Source organism: Camellia sinensis, chromosome 6 (genome assembly GCF_055761805.1).
Source record: "Camellia sinensis isolate YWXY chromosome 6, ASM5576180v1, whole genome shotgun sequence".
NCBI classification, from domain to species: Eukaryota; Viridiplantae; Streptophyta; class Magnoliopsida; order Ericales; family Theaceae; genus Camellia; species Camellia sinensis.
The window spans coordinates 147448700-147467503 of NC_138966.1; the positions used below are offsets into that span (position 1 = coordinate 147448700).

An 18804-nucleotide genomic window follows, 5' to 3' on the forward strand; every position below is an offset into this window, starting at 1 on the left:
TACAAGCCAAACCAAATTTTGCCTAGGAAAGGCATGTACACATACGGGCCATGTGTAACACAGAAAAGGTGCCGCAACCCTCAACCAACATATCAGCGTGGAATCGGCGCGATACACATGCAGAACTGCGTTTTAACATGAAAAGTAAGGGCACATACCAGACCAAGCTCAACCTGGAAAGGCGCAAGCCATAGGCGGAAGGTGATGCAATGAATGCATGCAATCTACAATGCAATATCTACAAATACGCAATGGAATGGATATTTACAAAAATGCATGACAATGCAATGCAATGCGACCTACTGGGGAAAATGCAATGGATGCATGCGAGCTATAATGGAAATGCATGACAATGCACTATGATGCAATGACTATGATTGCAACTTTCCCTATCTTACCAACAGGGTGATATACTAGGTTGGTTCAGTATCCAGGACTGAGGCGTAGACATGCCGCCTCAACCTATGGGGCTTCCATACAGATTTCAAGCCGAGGGTAAACCCCTGGGTATTTAAACCAGACTTTAGTCTCGGAACTCCCGAACCTTTGCGTTCTAGGCATAAGCCGTTCGAACTCTAGTTTCCACCGTCCCAGTTGGTCTTGTAGGAACTCATCGCAAACATAGGCAGGTGGCTTTACCAGACCACCGAAAGTCGTTCGGGCACGACAAACACCAAAGGAATTGCACCTTTAGAGGATTTAAGGTCTCCTAGACCGAGATGCAAAATGCAATGACAATGCATGTTGTTTTTTTTTTGTTGTTTTTTTGTTTTGAAATGCATGTGATGCATGAAATGCATGTTGCATGGAATGCGCGACAACACGCGGCTTAAGATGTGCATGACAATGCGAGCGAACTACGCACATCAATGAGCCAAAGGTTTTGCACCCTCCAAGGATTTAAGGTCTCCTAGACCGTACGTGTTTAAGGTCTCGCCAGACCGTGCGTGTTTAAGGTCTCGCTAGACCGTAATATGCACGGCGGTATGATGCGCAAAATAGCGCGATTGATTTTGAAATGCACAAAACAGTGCGAGTGGTTTGAAACGCACAAAACAGTGCGATGCGCAGAACAGCGCGAGGTTTGAAATGCACAAAACAGTGCGACGCGCAGAACAGCGCGAGGTTTGAAATGCACAAAACAGTGCGATGCGCAGAACAACGCGAGGTTTGAAATGCACAAAACAGTGCGATGCGCAAAACAGCGCGATGCTAAGTGTGACACGCATGCCACACGGAATGTAAATGGGCTTAAAATGCGAAACAACGCACGTATTCCGGAATGCATGACAATGCATGGAATAGAAATGCAATGATGATGCAAGAGAAATGTGCACGACAATGCAAAGGGGTGCGTGTTGCAAAGCATGTAACACGTGCATAACAATGCAAATGTGTGGCGCATGACAGCGCGATGTAATGCACCGAAGTAGTGTGATGAACTCGTGCAACACACATGGGGCAACTTTTGAATTTAAAAGGATACAAAAAGGATACACCTTGCACGAATTCGAGTGCCACGCACTAGAGACACGGCCTGCGGTCAAAACGGAGGCCGGTTGAGCGTCGGAGATGCACTTTCTTGCACTTTCTTGAGCTATGAAGACCCAAAACAACTCAAATGGCCTAAACAAGGCTGTGGGAACACCACCGGCCGGAAGGGGAGGCCACCGGCTGGCCACCGGCATAAAAATAATTCCATCGGCACAAAAAAGTGCCGGCCGGCACAAAACATTGCCGACCGGCAAACAATTGCTGAATCGGGGCAGTTTTGTCTTTTCACTTCGGGCATTATAAAATAGGGTTTCTAAACCCTATTTTCTCATTCCTTGGCCGCCGAAAACTCTTGCCCTCTCTCTCTAGAGCGTTTCTTTCTCATTTTTCGCCCGTTTCTTCGCGTTCTACGCCCGTTTCGTCGCCGGATTCACGATTTTTTTCGCGTTTCGGACATTTTCAACCGATCACATTTTCGTTTCGGTGCCTCGTTTGGCGTTCCCGCCTTTTCGGGGTTTGTTCCCCTCACTTTCCTCTTCATTTCCGTGCCTTTTCACATTCCGGCCTTCCCGGCCATTTCCGACCCTCTCGGGAGTTGACTTTTCAGTTGACTCTTCGTATTCCGACCCGGTTTTCCTTTTCTTGGCCATTTTCACATCATTCTCTACATGGCGGACGACATTCCACGTGGCGGGACTCCCCCGAACCATGAGATGGATCCCGGGGCCGAGCTCTTACCACTGAGCGAGCGCCCGTTCGACCCGGCGACCTACCGGCCGGCGATCCACGTTTTGCCCCCAGACGGCCTGCGTCAGTTCCGGAGCTTTGAGAGACATGTGGCGCCTGAGCTACTGCTGCGTGAGCCTACCTCCCACCTTTCCTTCGGCACTTCCGAGGTAACTCTCTTCTTTCTGCTTTATGCAATGTAGGATACAAAACTGCCATAGTTAGTTGTATTCTTTAACTGCTGAAATCTGATATGCCGTAGACCGTAGTTGACTGTAAACATACATACAACTGATATCTGTTTGAGACTGACACATGCACACACACTGCACTAGCCCTGAATCACTCAAACACACTGCACTCACTGTATTCTACTACACACACACTGGCACCCAGTATTTGTCTGAATCTGTCAAACCTGCATGCATGCTATATCTGTTCTTTCAAAACTGCATTTTGAATGTTGTCTTGCCACCGTTATTTTCTGTTTGCAGGAGGGTTCCCATACCATTCGCGGGTATGGGAATACTGGTGCGCGGGAGTGGTATGATGAGCTCCCTGACGCAGTCCGACGCATCGTGGACCGAGCGGGCTTCGGGACCTTCTGCTGAGGGCTCTCCAGGTTGTCCACATGCAGGCCTCTCCTCGCCGCTCTGGCGGAGAGATGGTGGGACACCACCGATTCTTTCCACTTCTCTGCTGCAGGGGATATGACGATGACCCCTCATGATTTCTCGATGCTCACAGGCATCGGGGTAGGGGGGATCCGATCCCTTTTGACACAGACATGGATGAGTGGACCGCCGCTCAGGTCCATCTACTGGGGGAGGCGCCACCCCTAGCTCGCCCAGGTTTCGTCCGATACTCCTGGTTCGAGGTCCAGTTTTGAGTCCAGCCCGTGTTGGAGGAGGAGGCGCAGATGACCCCGGAGGACGAGGAGAGGTATGCTCGCGGCTTCCTCATGTTCCTGTTCGGGACTACTATCTTCGCCGACCGGGCGAACACCGTGCCTCTCTGTCTTCTCAGCGCACTGGTGGACATCCGGGACATCTTGCACTACGACTGGGGCGGCGCTGCTCTGGCCACCCTTTACGGATACATGAGCTCGGCTTCGCGCGGCAGCGGCCAGCTACTTGGAGGTTACTGGCGGGCTTGGGAGGTACATTTCCTCTCTGCTTTTTCATTTCTGTCTCGTACTTTCTGTACCTTGTACACTGCACACACCGTAGTCTGTTTTACACTTGCTGTATACTGTACACACGGCACACACGTACATTCTGCTTTACACTGACTGTACACTGCTCACACTGTACACTGCACACAATACACTGCACAACACACGGCTTTGCCATTTCTGCTTTATTCTGTCGGTCATACTGACATCTGTTTTGCAGTTGTGGGTTTACGCCTACTTCCCTAGGCTTGCCCCTGTGCCAGTTGCGGAGACTCCCCTGGCCGTCCCCTTCTCGAGTCGTTTCGACGGGAGATGCACCCGGCGACCACGGGAGACGTTCGGCTTCTTCCGCCGATATTTCGACACCATCACCCCCGCGGAGGTATGCTTTACTTTCAGTTCATTTAAGCTTCGCTTTTCCAACTGTATATTTCAATAACAGTAGATAACAAACTGTCTGTCATTTTCAGATCACATGGCGGCCGTGGGCTCCTATGCCAGCGGCGATGCGGGGTCGGTTCCCTGGTGCGGAGGAGACCTCGCGTTTCCGGATTTTGCTTGAGGGCCCGGTCTGTCGGGCTTGGTACCTGGGGGAGCGTTTTCTACGCCAGACCCTAGGGTTACCTGAGCAGATAGTCCCGGTTCCCCCTCCTGCAGACATGAGGGAGACCGAGGGGCTCACCACTGAGCAACTGGATGATTACTCCATCGGCTGGGAGGAGGCCAGCTTCCGAGGCACTGGAGACTATCAGGAGTACGTGCGGACGTACCTGATGCACCCCCTGAGTGGTCGTCGAGCAGAGGGGGCCAGGCCTGTGGCATCGGCGGCTGGGGCCGGAGCGGGAGCAGGGGCTGGATCTTCGAGGAGGGCCCGGGTCCGTGGCAGGGGCGGAGCTCAGGGAGGACGAGGAGCTGGCTGGCCTGCCCTGCCTGCTGTACTGACTTTCCAGGGACAGGGTGGGTCGACCTATCAGATCCCCTTCGCCCCTCCACCTGCTGGTCATGAGTTCATTGACGTCCCCGACTTACCGCCGGTATGTTCTACTGCATTTCGTACAGTCATTTCATTTCAATTTACTTGATAATCCACAGAATACTGATGCGTCTGATATTTTGCAGGCCTCTTCTGGGTACACCCGTCAGTCGTTGGCGATGAATGCCTCGATGATGGGGATGCTTCAGCGGACTTTTGACCTCCTAGCCGTCTACAGCATACCGGTATGTCCTTCTGACACTGGTCTCAAACCATTCATGCACTGCTTCACATAATCTGATGCATGGCATGACACCTGATCCACTGATCTCACAGTATCTGACACACTGCATACACTACATTCTGCACCGTACTCTGTACTGATAAACTGCTCACGGCATTCTCAGACTGTACTCGTATACTGCATTCTGCACTGTTAAACTGCTCACGGCATTCATACACTGTACTCACACACTACATTCTGCACTGTTAAACTGTCTACAGTATACTGATGCATTTCCCTTTTGTGTACTTTTTCAGCCTCCTTTCCAGATTCCCATGGCAGGAGGTGCTCCAGCTGGGCCTTCTATCCCTGCTCGGGGAAGAGATGAGGGGGGCAGGATATTTCCCCGTACCAGGGGAGGGCGTACTCACGTCGGGAGCAGCTCGCGAGCTCCAGTCCCGGACGACGACGAGGAGTCAGAGGTGGAGGCAGAGGTGGAGTCCGAGTCATCGGAGGAGGAGACCGGAGACGGTTCTAGCTCGGGCTCTGACGACGACGCTGATGATGCTCCTGGACCCTCGTCCAGGAAGAGGACTAGGACGGACTGACGGCCCCCCTCCCGGAGTGCTCGACATGGATGCAGATTTTTGCTATCTTCTTCTTTTTTGTACTTTTCTTTTTGTTAGGTAGTTAGATTACCTTGTACTGCCACAGGCAGATTTCTGTTTCCAAAACTTGTATATTTGAAAAGATAGTTAAATGAACAGATTTTTGCTTAAAAAGTGTTACATTTACATATCTCATGCATTGCATCGCATTCCACCATGCCACACCTCCATGTAGATGAAATTGATTGGTTATCTGAAAATTGAACACTTGCACTGTAATAATCAGATAATTAAACAGCCAACAGCAAAATAACCCAAGCAGCCCACTGCCAGATTCTTGGACACACAGCCCTTACTCTGTTGGGGATTAATCTGCATACAGCCCTTAGCACAACATTCGGTTCATCCTGCACACATCAAATTCTAAACAAACAGCCCAATCTGACAGGACGGACCTCAAAGATGGAACCGGTTGGAGTCGAAACACGTTCAAATGTAGAGAATGGCACAGCATTCTGAGCATAAATGATTTTTGAAATTGAGCGAGGGTTTTTCAAACCGGGATATCGAGCCTACAACTGAACACAGCGGGGAGGACTCAAATATAGGTATACGACCTAACACAACGAGACACGCTCGGAAAAAGCCTAAAGCAAAGGTTGAGATAAACAAAACCAAAGACACGACATACAGACGCGTAAACGAAGATGGGGGACCTCGGATCACGAGGAGCCAGTTTCATCTGGGTATTGTTTCCCACCCTTTCTGATTTGTGATTCTCACATCACTCAACTCTCAAGCTCGGATTTTCTCTCGAAACCCTTTTCTTCACTTTTCTCTCAACTTACACCTCTTTATTCTTCATTCTCTCATTTTTTTGTCCCTCCCCGGGGTGATTAATGGATGAATAAGAAGGCGTGGGTTCATGCTCAACACCGTTAGCTCACGGCCATTTCTTCTGACGGGTAGAGCGCTCTTCTGGCAAGTACGTCGATGACGGGGGAAAGACAGAACGCCTGACTCAACTGTGCCCCTAGTTCATCATTTTAACCATTCTTTTCGTTTTTGCTTTTCACTAAAACAGTTTTGATCAAAATGAGAGTCGGATTAACGTACTTGTTCGATTTTTGATTTGAAAAGCATGCAAGTCAGGCTACAAGCACTGAAAATTTTCCTTTTTGGGTCCAAGACAATGGTCCAGTTTTGGAAAAATGGGATAGTTTTCGAGAAAATAGTCAACCTCAGTAAAAATTTTCAAAAACTATTTTTCAAACAGCTGATGCTCAACAAGCATGGAACTTATTCTTCGAGACGCGCAACCTCGGATCGGAGGCAATGGAAAATTGCCCCTGGTTTGAAGGGGGGTGGGAGGCAACGGAAAGTTGCCCCTAGTTTGAATGGCGGCTCACGGCGGCTCGTGGCAACGGAAAGTTGCCCCTTGTTTGGGATGATGCCGCAGCAATCCGCAGACAGTCTTCATTGGCGGTGGTCGAGCTCTTGGACACAGCGATGACGAAGACGGTCACAACACATATATGGACACAGTCACCTTGGAAGCGTTGGCGACTAAACTTCGGGATGAAATCGAAACCATTGCATGGACTGAGGCGCTTATGAAAGCGTTGGGGGCTGGACTTCATGATGAAGTTGCCTACGTATCCCAAACATGGGAATCAAGCCTTACGTAGTTCCGGTTAAGGTACACTCGGGTATTTTAACCTTCACTTTGTTTGGCTCTCACTTTTGCCAAGGCGCCCAATGCGGGTTTTCGACCTTGCGAGCTTCTTTTCATTTTCCATTTCTTTTCTTCTTCTTCTTTTTTTCTTTCTTTTTTCCATTTTTCTTTTCTTTTCTTTTTTGCATTTTTTTTTGTTTTTTTTTTTTTCACTTTTTTGCTTTTCTTCTTTTTTTTGTATTTTTCTCTTGCTCTAACTTTTGCCTGGACCGCCCTTCCGGGTTTTCGACCCAGCGAGCCTCTCAAAGGGTAAAAAGTGTAGCAAGTCCATGCCAAATGATTTTTTGAATTGAAGCCTTTCTGTGTCTAGGAGAACGGCTGTTGCACTGATTTGCGGAGAACCCATCCTGGTTACTCCACGAGCTTCTTCCGGCGAGGTCTACTCCTTCCGATTCGGCTTTGGTGCCTCTTGCTCGAGGGCTGCTTCAAAACTGGCCACATGGGCCTTTCGCGGCGTTTGTCCGTTGAACTTTCTGAACGTTCTGAACAGGTTCAAAGTCGGAAAACAAATAGGTTGAATCTTGAGGCTGAGAGCGATCTTAGGCTGCGCAATCTCAAGAGCGGTTCCACACAGGTCTTCGCAAGGCCGCGTAAAACATTCGTTTTTGAAAGTTTTTAAGAAAGCGACAAATCGCTCGCGCCGAAGATAGTGTGGAACCAATCTGGATCAGGCCAGGATCCTTCCCAGTACTCACGCCGACAAGCATGATTTCATTCATAAAAAAAAGGTTTAGTACGCCTTTCTTTCTCTCAAAATGATCAAACGTTTGCAAAACCCGAGGAATTCCTTCCTCTTCGTTTTCATCACCGCAGTGTTCAAAAGTTTTTTTTTTGAAAAACTTAGGTTAATGCAATGAGTTGGGCAGATAGGAGAGCAGGCGAGATGTACTGTCGGCCCGATCAAATTCTCTGGCACTTATGCTGAAAACAAGCATGAAGTTTGAGATAGCAACAGCTGTTTCAATCGGCTTTGTTGGTGCAACTGGCCCCTCGGCAGGAACAGACTCAAAACAAAAACAGATAATAATTAAAAAACAAAATGGTGTTCGGGACAACAACCCCAGAATCACCAGGTACTATATACAACGGGGACTGACTCGATACAACAAGACAGACCCTTAAGCGAAAAAGACTGACTCAAGACAAAGAGACAGACTCAAAAACAAAAGACTGACTCGGCATCCAAGCCAGGATTTGCAAAACTCGGTCTCACCGATGCTCAAAAATGCGTGCCAGACGCTTCACCCAAAATGTACCAAATGTTGCCCGCAGGCGGTTCACTTTACGTACTCGCAGTATCTGAGCCCTCGAAATCCAACAACTGGGTGGTGACGGGCTTGCCTGAGGTGGGTGGTAGGATAACCTTGTTATCAATCAAATCCTGCACTTCATGACGAAGGCGGGAACATCCATCGGTACTGTGACCGGACTGTTGGTGGTACACGCAGTACAAGGTAGCATCATGAGTGGCGGGGAGATTCTTCGGGAGTGGCCGGGGCTCCAAAGGCTTGAGATGCCCATTCTTCGCCAATATTAGCAATGCCCTAGACAAAGGCATGTGGAGGTCGTGAAAGACCCCGCGCCCTCGGGGCAGGTACTTTGCAGTTTGAGGATTCTTGCTAGATGCGCTGGCGAAAGGATCAGCTGGCGCTACCTTGGCTTTTTGAACCTTTCCCGGTGCAGGGTTGGGAACTACAGGAATTGTCTGGGCATGACGGGGCCCATCCCGGTTTTCTGCCTGGCTTGAACCGCCTTTGATCGGAGTGGGGAAAGCATCATCCACAGCTTTGGTCACTATCACAGATGTTTGTTGCTTATTCATCCCTCTGACTTTCAAAGTCTCGACTGCCCACAGCAGTTGCTCAATGGGGTCGGCATCTACCTTTGCCTTATCCTTTCCTCTGGCCTCAGCCTGATCAAGGGTCGGGGTTGATGTTGGCATGTCGCGGCTGTAGCTGGAAGCCACCTCTGGCTGGCTGAGCTCTATCACAATCCGCCCCAGTAGCGGGGGCTCCTGTGGTACGAAGTTCTCGGCATATGACGCCGCTGGCGGTGAAGCCGACATTCCATAGGCGAGGTCCGCCACAGACCTTTGGAGATCGCCTTTCATCCCCATCAATTCGAAGGTGGTGGGCTCACGAGCCTGATATAACTGGGGAGCCCAAACCGGGTGCACAACGGGCGACCTGGGCGGGTATGACATACTGATGCTGGCCTCACTCTGCGGAGCGGTCCCCTGCTCCGATGCAGCCGCCACAACCACAATTTCTTCCGAACTTTGTGCCGCCATAAATCTTGCCTCAGCAAAGGGGAGACACTGACTATTCTGTATCAATTCTGTAACTTTCTGAACTGAAAGGAAAAACAGACAGCATTTCAGCCCAAACTGATCGAACATGGGTGTAGCCACACAACTGTACCCTACTGCTAATCACTGTTCCCAGATTTCTGTTCCCAAAAACTGAACCCGATGCCCGCAGATAACTGATTCCTGATAACTGATTCCCAACAATACTGATTCTGGTGCCCTCGGGCCCGATACTCAAACTTGCAAACTGGTATATGCATTCCTGTAGAGATACGCTCTAAAAGCACATAGCAAGTAAGTGAGAACCAAAACACCCCTATGTTGGGGTAGGGTTTCCCTGTCCTATTTTGTCAGGAACTAGGGTTTCACTATGCACACAGCAGTTTCAAACAACCTAACATCGGGTGAGCAACCTGTCCTAGTTTGGAATGGTCACTATGGATTCCGAATATGGACTAGGTCGAATGGTCAAAAAGGGTGCCCCGGTAAACCGGGGTTTGTGTTCCCATACTGTCAGAGCCCATAGCCGGTCAGCCTTATGGACATGCCTTGACAAGACAAGCCTCCGGCAAACCGTTCAGGAATGGCAGACGGCAAACACTGTGTTCCTAGGCGCACCAATGCACATGCAATGCAAAGAAACACATAAGTGAAATCAAAACAGGATATCACGAGTTCGAGTCAAGCTCTCTAAAATCCCCAGCAGAGTCGCCAGAAACTGTAGACGCGCCCGCGGGGGGCCTCAATACTACAGTTCGGACTCGATTTTGTGTCACGGTTCTTAATCTGAACCAAAGAGTCCAAATCTGGCAAATCGTTTTGAGAAACAGATTTTTGAAAAAGTAGTGCCAAACATGGACTGCTTTGCCAGATACAGAGTCGCCACCTAAATATTTTAAAATGGAGAAATTTAGGAAACCCTGACTCGGTGCCGAAGGCCACATGTCCGTCATCACCGGAGTTGTCTCGGCTCGGGAGCTTGGGTACGATCGGGGAAGGTCAGCTATGAGCACCCCCTTTCGCCCGGTCCGAAGACCGGCCTCTACTAACCATGATATCCAATTTTGAAAACGCTATGTGTTCTTATTCCAATTATTAGCCTAGTATTACTATGTTATGCGCGCAGCAAACAAGTATAGACTAGATTGCCTAATTTGGGAATAAACATTGCATATCCGTTTGGTTTGAAAATGCTTTGAAATTCGCTACTCGCAAGTAGGCTAAAACACGAATTTCAATGAGTTTTTCCAACTCAAACAATCTAACCTCCACCCACAGGCATTCAAGCAGTTTATAACACATAAGCATCTAGCCACATGTTAAGCATGCTGTCATGGCAACATTCACACTCATGCGATATGCTAAAGCGGAAATACTTACATCGTACTCTGTGCCAAAACAAAGAACTCGTTAGCAAACATGCATGATCCAAGTCCATGTTAAGTGCCTAATGCATCGCATACAAAATGTTGCTAGAATAGGCTCGGCTATCCTAAACATGTCATGTGAAAATGCGATCAACTATCACATAGTCAATTTGTGAATTGAAGTACAAATGCAGTTAGCGTGATGTACCGAGCCTAATGCATGCAATACAAATGCATGGATGCACACATGCATAGCATAAGGTATGCTAAATTAAACGTGCCCTAATCTACCATCATAAGCAGGTAAATAAAAGGGAAGAAAGAAGTGAGGTTGGAAGACATACACACACTCACGCACACTTATTACAGATTTGCCCTCGCTCGGAGGGACCGAATAAATATTACAAATTAATTAACTACGTAAGCTAATTAATGTTACAAATTGCCTAATTTAATTAACAAATTAAATAGACTAAGAAAAACAGTAAAACACCTCGAGAAGCGCGCCACCATGCATGGGCTGCCTCTGTTTTCCTTCCTTTCCTCCTCTGGAGGCTGTCAAAACCTCAGAGTTACATCCCTGGACACTGGGGAGTACCACCGGCTGAATGAAACTTCCACCGGCAGTGTGGTATGGCCATCGGCACAAAATAGAGTCTGTCGGCAGAGAAAATATTGCCGGTCGGCACATCACACTGCCGGTCGGCAGATTATTCCTGCAGAACCTGCAACTCACAGCAACAGAGGGCAAGGCAAAGCATGGCAGCACAATTCAAGGCATGTATGCACCAACCATGTCTCTTATCATTGTAATGACTCAAAGGGACATGTGCCTCGGTTCTCGAACCACCAATCACACATTTCCGTGCATGATGGCCCAAAGAACCAAACAAGCAACTTTGATTTCAAATGTATGCAAACCAATCAAACAAAACTCTCAATCCCTATCACCCAAGTCAAGGGACAAGGAATGCATGCAAGATGCAATGCAACCTAGGCATACAAGCTAAGAATGCAACATGGCATGGCAAGATACTTATGCAAGCATACAAGCATACATATGGCAATGCAAATAGATGGAAAGATGGTCTTATACATGAATTAGGCAGCTCTAATAAGGCCTAAAACAGTGGCCATAGTGCTATAAGATGAGGGCTAAATGGCATGCACACACACATGCACATAAGGACCAACACTTAAGCACAAATCAAGCAACATTCAAGCACACTTGAAAGAGGCATTCATGGACTAAAAGCATGCAACACAAGCTCTGAAATCATGCTAATACAACCCTCAAGGATCACTTAAATGGCATTCAAATGAGCCAAAACAAAAGCATGAATAAGCACCAAAACATGGATCATTACTACACAAGCTTATGGGGCATTAAAGAGACATGCAAGGCAATCCAACAAGCATGGAAATGGGACTGAAATGGCATATAGAATGATTCCAAATCATCAAAACAATGCAAAGATGGCATGCTACACATGCACACACTCAAGGCCAACAAGCCCAAATACAAAGGAGCTATATAATGCATGCTAAAATCAACCCAAATACTTATGGACAGATCTAAAACATGGCAAAATAAGCACATAATCTTCACAAATGTAAGCCTAAAACATGCTCCAACAAAGGCTAACAACCTAGAACATGTTAAGACACAAATAAGGCATTACATGGCAACTATGCTAAGCATGCATGGAGTTCCAAAACCAACTCAAAATCATGTTATATCATGGATATATAAGCATGAAAAACAGCCCAAACATGCTCAACACACACTCAAGCATAGACTTCCTTAAGAGGCCAAAACATGCCCTTTTCAAGGACAACAAGGAGAGGGGGTGGCCCTCTCCTTCTTGGGACTTCAAAGCATCATCTTCACCACTGAAATCCCTCAAGATTTCAGTGGTGAAGAGACCTCAACACCAAAATCCCAGAGCTAGCACAAAATGGCTCAAAATGAGGCCTTTTAAGGCCTAAGGGTGGTCAACAACCCTCAAACAACAAAACACTCTTAATAAACAATAAAGAGGGTCTAAAAACAGAACTTTTTTATGTTATACAATAAGCACAAAAACAGCTCTAAGATAGGTATAAAATCAATGCAAAAAAGGGGAAAAATGAGACTAGATTCTCACCCTTGATGACCTCTTCACAAATGGTGCTCCAATGGCCTCCTTTGGCTTGAAACCAGCACCAAAACTTCAAAACAAACCCTTTAGAACCTCATCTCCAAGGGGAAGGTGAAACACTAGGTGTTTGTGTGCAATAGTAAGACACAAAGCACCTAGTGAACAAAAGAGAGGGAAAGAGAGATAGAAAATGTATATCTAACCCTAACCCTAGAAAAACCAGAGCTTGGTCTGTATTTTCCTCTCTAAAAATGTCTAAAAGCTCTCCTTTTTTGCCCCAAGAGAGAGACTCTCTCTATATCTCTTGTAAAGCTTACAAGACAAGCCTTACAAGAGGGAGATCCCTCCATACACGTGTATGGAGGGATGCAAAAGCAAGACAGCTGTCTAAAAATATCTGCAAAAGCAGATGAACAGCAATCGGCCGGCCAAAAATGCCATCTTGGCCAAAAATAGTGCCGACCGGCACAACAAAGTACTGACCGGCAACAAATAGTGCCGGCCGGCAAACTACATTGCCGGTGGCAGCAAACACCAGCCGGTGGCATCTAGCCAATGCCGGTGGTGGGTGGGGATGGTCTACAAGCCCCACCCTGCCTCTCAAGGGCAAGATGCAAGTGTTTGGTGTGAAACCAGACACTAAACGGTCGAGTTCGGAGATCCTGAGGCAAGGCGCGCGAGCCGAGGCCTCCGGGAACTCCAAACGAACACAAACATGGATAATCACCGAGTGTTCAAACGGTGATGTCCAAGTCTTGAGGACGGTCAAAAATGGGGTGTCTACAGTTGCCCCTCTTTGACAGAACTCAAAAGTCATAACAATGACGGGAGTGAATGTCAAAGCCCAGAGACGACCCATTTTTGACAAGGCCGAAGACTTAGACAAACATACAAAATAACACAGATGTGCCCGCAGGCATGCCCGCAGGTAGGGGCAAAATGCAACTGCCAATGCAAGAAGCCGAAAGTAACTTGATGATCGTGCAAATGCAGCAAGCTGTAATGAAGCAAGTATTCGCAAATAGATGCAACAGTTTTAAGAAAGAATGCAAAGCAACAACTACATTTCATGCAGTTAGGAATGCAGAGAATTAACCAATTCTCGTCGCGTCTTACCCGGAAAAGATACGATACCTGCGCGATTCGTCTGGTCGCACCAGCCTCAAATGAACCGTACATACAATATCGTGCCTGCAAAACAAAGAAACTCAACAAGCACAACATATCTAATAGCATACGTTCAATGTGATATCGAATGTAGACAATCACGGTGTTGATAGAAAAGTGCATCGCAATGGGGGAAGAAACGCGCGTTTCGGCGAGGGTGACTCGATCGCGGCCTCCAGTCCACCTCCCCGAGAGGTTATAATATGTTCAAAAGGATATACCTCACTTTCGATGAGTAAACAATGAGACATGCATCGGAAGTTGAAGCTGAAGTTCCAGCGGAGCGATTTCGCGATAGAAAGTGCACTTCTCTTGTACTTTTTCAGGTCTCGGGGACTCCAATCTTCCTCAAAATTTGCAGGGACCTTGGGGGGCATGTGGGGAACACCACCGGCCAGTTTTATTGGGAGAGGGAGGCCACCGACCATTTCTTGAAAAGTGAATGGCCGGCCTGCCAGAAAAAGTGGCCGGCCGGCCACTTTGCCAAATCCGGGGGCAATTTTGTCCTTTTAGCCTCTTTTCTTTAAATACACATATCCAAACACTTTGAGCTCATAAGTGCAGCTCCGAAATCCTCCTCCCTAGCTTCCCAAACCATTTTCTCTCTCAGATCTGGGCTCTATACGCGTTTTCCAACGTCCCACGCAAGTTGTTTTCGCGAAATCTTTCAGTTTCAAGCACTTTGAACCGATTAAATTTTGGTTTCGAGGCCTCTTTTCTCATTTTTGCCACTTGAGGTGAGTTTGTCTCAATATTTGGAAGATTTTCTCGGGAGTTGACTTTTCTTGACTTTTTTATTTCCCGAGAGTTGACTTTTGTTGACTTTTTCCAATTTTGGCTCATTTTTGCCCCTTTTTGCAGATTTCTTGAAATGGCGGGTCAATTTCCCCACGGTAGAGGTTCTCCAGGTGCCGGAGGCGAGCCTGACATCATGTCTCTATCTCCGAGGGTTCGCCCCTTTATACCCGAGAGGTATGACCCACCAGTACACGTTCTTCCGCGGGCTGTTTTTCATCATTTCACCGAGTTCGATGAGCGAGCACCCAGGGATCTCCTTCTGCGGGAGCCAGAGTATCATCTCTCCTATGAGGCGCGAGAGGTATTTACTTCATTCCTACCTTTTCTGTAACGTATTACGAATTTTTCTTGCATTCTGTTTGCGCTCTGAACACACGGTCCAGTCACTTGAATTCCTGAACACTCAGCGCATAAATTGATTGTGAACACACGGCACACATCGGTTGAGGGTTGAACACGCAGCCCAACACACTAATTTTTCTGAACACACAGCCCAAATCGAAGGTGAACACACAGCACACATTGATTGAGAGTTGAACACGCAGCCCAAACACTAGTTTTCTGAACACACGGCCCAAATTGAAGGTGAACACGCAGCCCACATTGATTGATTTTTAGAGCACACAGCCCAAACACTAATTTTCTGAACACATAGCCCAAATTGATTTTCTGAACACACAGCCCAGATTGATTGAGAGTTGAACACGCAGCCCAAACACTAGTTTTCTGAATAAACGGCCCAAATTGATGGTGAACACGCAGCACACACTGATTGAGAGTTGAACACGCAGCCCAACATATTGATTATCTGAACACACAGCCCATAACACTGATATTCTGAACACGCAGCTCAAAACATTGATTATCTGAACACACAGCCCAAATCGAAGGTGAACACGCAGCACACACTGATTGAGAGTTGAACACGCAGCCCAAACACTAATTTTCTGAACACACAGCCCAAATTGATTTTCTGAACACACAGCCCAGATTGATTGAGAGTTGAACACGCAGCCCAAACACTAGTTTTCTGAACACACGGCCCAAATTGAAGGTGAACACGCAGCCCACATTGATTGATTTTTAGAGCACACAGCCCAAACACTAATTTTCTGAACACACAGCCCAAATTGATTTTCTGAACACACAGCCCAAATTGATTGAGAGTTGAACACGCAACCCGAACACTAGTTTTTTGAACACACGGCCCAAATTGAAGGTGAACACGCAGCCCACATTGATTGATTTTTAGAGCACACAGCCCAAATTGAAGGTGAACACACGGCACACACTTACTTTACTTTGCACGCAGCCTATTCATTTTATTCGCACGCAGCTTTATTCATTTCATGCTGAAACATGTGTTCATTCTGAATGCAGGTGACTTCTCGCACCGCGCGGGGGTATGGCTCTACCATGGCGAGAGACTGGTATGCTAAGCTCCCGGAGGCCGTTCGGGATTTGGTTGACTTAACGGGGTTCGGGCACTTCTGTACTGGGCTATCTCATTGTCCTGCCAGGAGGACGCTGATGGCCACCCTGGTGGAGAGATGGTGGGACACCACCAACTCTTTCCATTTCTTTGCCACTGGGGACATGACTATGACCCCTTTTGACTTCGCTGTATTGACCGGCCTTGATGTGGGAGGCTGGGCGATCCCATATGATGAGGACATGGGCAAGTGGGAGGCCGCTTGGATATATCTGCTGGGGGCTTGCCCGCCTGTTGATAGAGCTTCGGGGAGAGTCCGATATACCTGGTTCTCTTCCCATTTTCGGCGGGTGGAGATGGAGCCCGGGACTCCTGATGAGGCGGCACAGTATGCCCGCGGCTTCCTGATGTTCCTCTTTGGGACCACTCTGTTTGCTGATAGAGGGAACACCGTTGGGCTTTATCTGTTGAGTGCCTTGGTGGACCTGTCACAGGTCAGGCGGTATGACTAGGGTGGTGCCGGCTTGGCCACCCTTTATTGTTACATGAGCGCGACCTCACGCGGACGGGGGGACTTACTTGGCGGCTATTGGAGAGCCTGAGAGGTACTTTCTGCCCTTTTGATTTACATTTCTGCCCCTCATTACCTGCACATCGCACACACGGCGCACTTTATACTCTGTATCGTGCATTTTGCCCTCAGCATTCCATATTCTGCTTTGTTTTCTACAGTTGTGGGTCTATGTATATTTCCCGACATTAGCCCCGGAGCTGATGGTAGCGGGAGCTCTCGTGACCCCGTACTCACTTTTGTTTGAGGGCCAGCACCAGCCAAGACCTCGGGAGTCTCTCCTTTACCTGCGACAGTATTTTGACACGGTGCGCTCATCGGAGGTACTTCAGAACTCTCAGTTCTTTTCATCTTTGATTTGTCCTGTACATCTTCGATTTCTGCTTGGTTTATGCACCTGTTATCTGCAGATTACATGGCAGCCCTGGGCGCCCTTAGGTGAGGGTCTCCGATTCCAGTTTGTCGGAGGGTGGGGTGCCTCCCGGTACAGGCTCCTGTTCGAAGGGCCGGTTGGTAGGGCCTTCTTTTTGGGGGAGCGTTTCTTGCGTCAAGTTTGGGGGTACACTTCTCAGGACCCTCCCTCAGCACCCCCTGTCGATATGCGGATTGCTAATGTACTCATTTCCCGGGATGTTGTTAATGCCATGTTGGGTACTGATGCTTTGCTATATCTTGAGGAGGGGGATTACGCCACTTACCGTCACACATACCTGATGCCTCCATTGACGGGAGTTCGTACTCCGATGATGAGGCCTGCTGGTATGCCATCTTCGAGCCAGGCCCGGGCTCGGGCTGCAGACGCCCCTTCCACCAGCAGGGCTGGTACATCTAGAGGTGGGGGTGGATCGGTTCTCCTGATTCCTCCGACTTTTCCTCATCCTGGGTGGCCGGACATGCCGACTGAGCTGATGGGGTGGCAGTATAGGACTATCTCTCCGATTCCGATCCCGATAGAGCCTCCGATGCCCGGTCATCGATATGTCAAAGACCCCGACTCGCCACCGGTATGTTTTACAACTTTGATTCATTACTCAGATACTTGGATGTTCATTCCTTTACTGACACCCTTGCCTTTGCATCTGCAGCCCCCTGTTGAGTATATGGATCAGGTGCTCGAGATGGTAGCCTCACTTGAGGGGATGGTCCTGCGGAGGGAGGCACAGTTGTCTATCATGGGCTTCCAGGTACCCTTTAGTTTTCTGGCATTTATCATACTTCTGATGACATGCTGATTTCTACTGCATTGATAGGCTACTTGTGTAGAGCACATCTGACACACACCCCACTTGTACACTGTGTTTACATGCACCCACTTCACGTAGTTTCTGCTTGTATCTGCATCTGATGTACATATTTGGACTGATGTATTTAATTTGAACTCTTTGTTCTCAGATGCCTCCGGTATATGCTCAGCCGCAGGCCGGGCCACCTAGGCCTTCTCGGGGAGCTGGGCCATCTGGGCCTTTTCACGGAGCTGGGCCATCCAGGCCTTTTCACGGGGCTGGGCCATCCAGGCCTTTCCGAGGAGCTAGGCCATCCAGGCCTTTTCGAGGGGAGGGGTCGTCTCGCAGACGCAGAGCGTATATTGTGGAGGAGGAGCCTGGTGAGGATGAGGAGGAGGAGGTTGCAGACCGTTAGTCGGAGACATCTGCTGATGGAGAAGACGGCTCCGGCCTTGGTTCCGGGAGTGGAGGCGAGGCCGAGGGGGATCTCGAGGATAACGGCTCCGATTCAGATGATGATGATGGCGATGGCAGCGGAGAGTCTATTCTGCAGAAGAGGTCGAGGAGGGCCTCTTACTCCTGCTCTTGAGAGCACAGATGCAGTTGTTTCCTGTTTTATTTATCTTTTTGCTAGTAGTTGTAGCACATTTGTATATTATCGGGCAGTTTTATTTTTGTAAAACTTGTGCCTTAGTCTGTAAAATGTTGTAACAAACGAGGCATGATGGGATGAAACAGCTTTTGAAAAAAGTACTATATTTTAAACATTTAGCATCATATCGCATCATTCTGTATCATAATGAGATCGAATGGAAATGTGTATTGTGCATTTTGCCCAGTCAGGTAGTGAACCAACGCAACAAC

General features: G+C 48.2%; 1 protein-coding gene across 1 annotated transcript; it reads left to right on the top strand.

The window, feature by feature from the left end:
* The first annotated feature begins 17316 nt into the window (after positions 1–17316).
* LOC145793680 (uncharacterized) lies at positions 17317–18355 on the top strand. The gene is made up of 3 exons (XM_082876544.1): positions 17317–17721; positions 17803–17901; positions 18110–18355. The coding sequence occupies exons 1-3, from the start codon at positions 17317–17319 to the stop codon at positions 18353–18355; spliced, it is 750 nt and encodes a 249-aa protein (XP_082732670.1).
* The last annotated feature ends 449 nt before the right edge of the window (positions 18356–18804 follow it).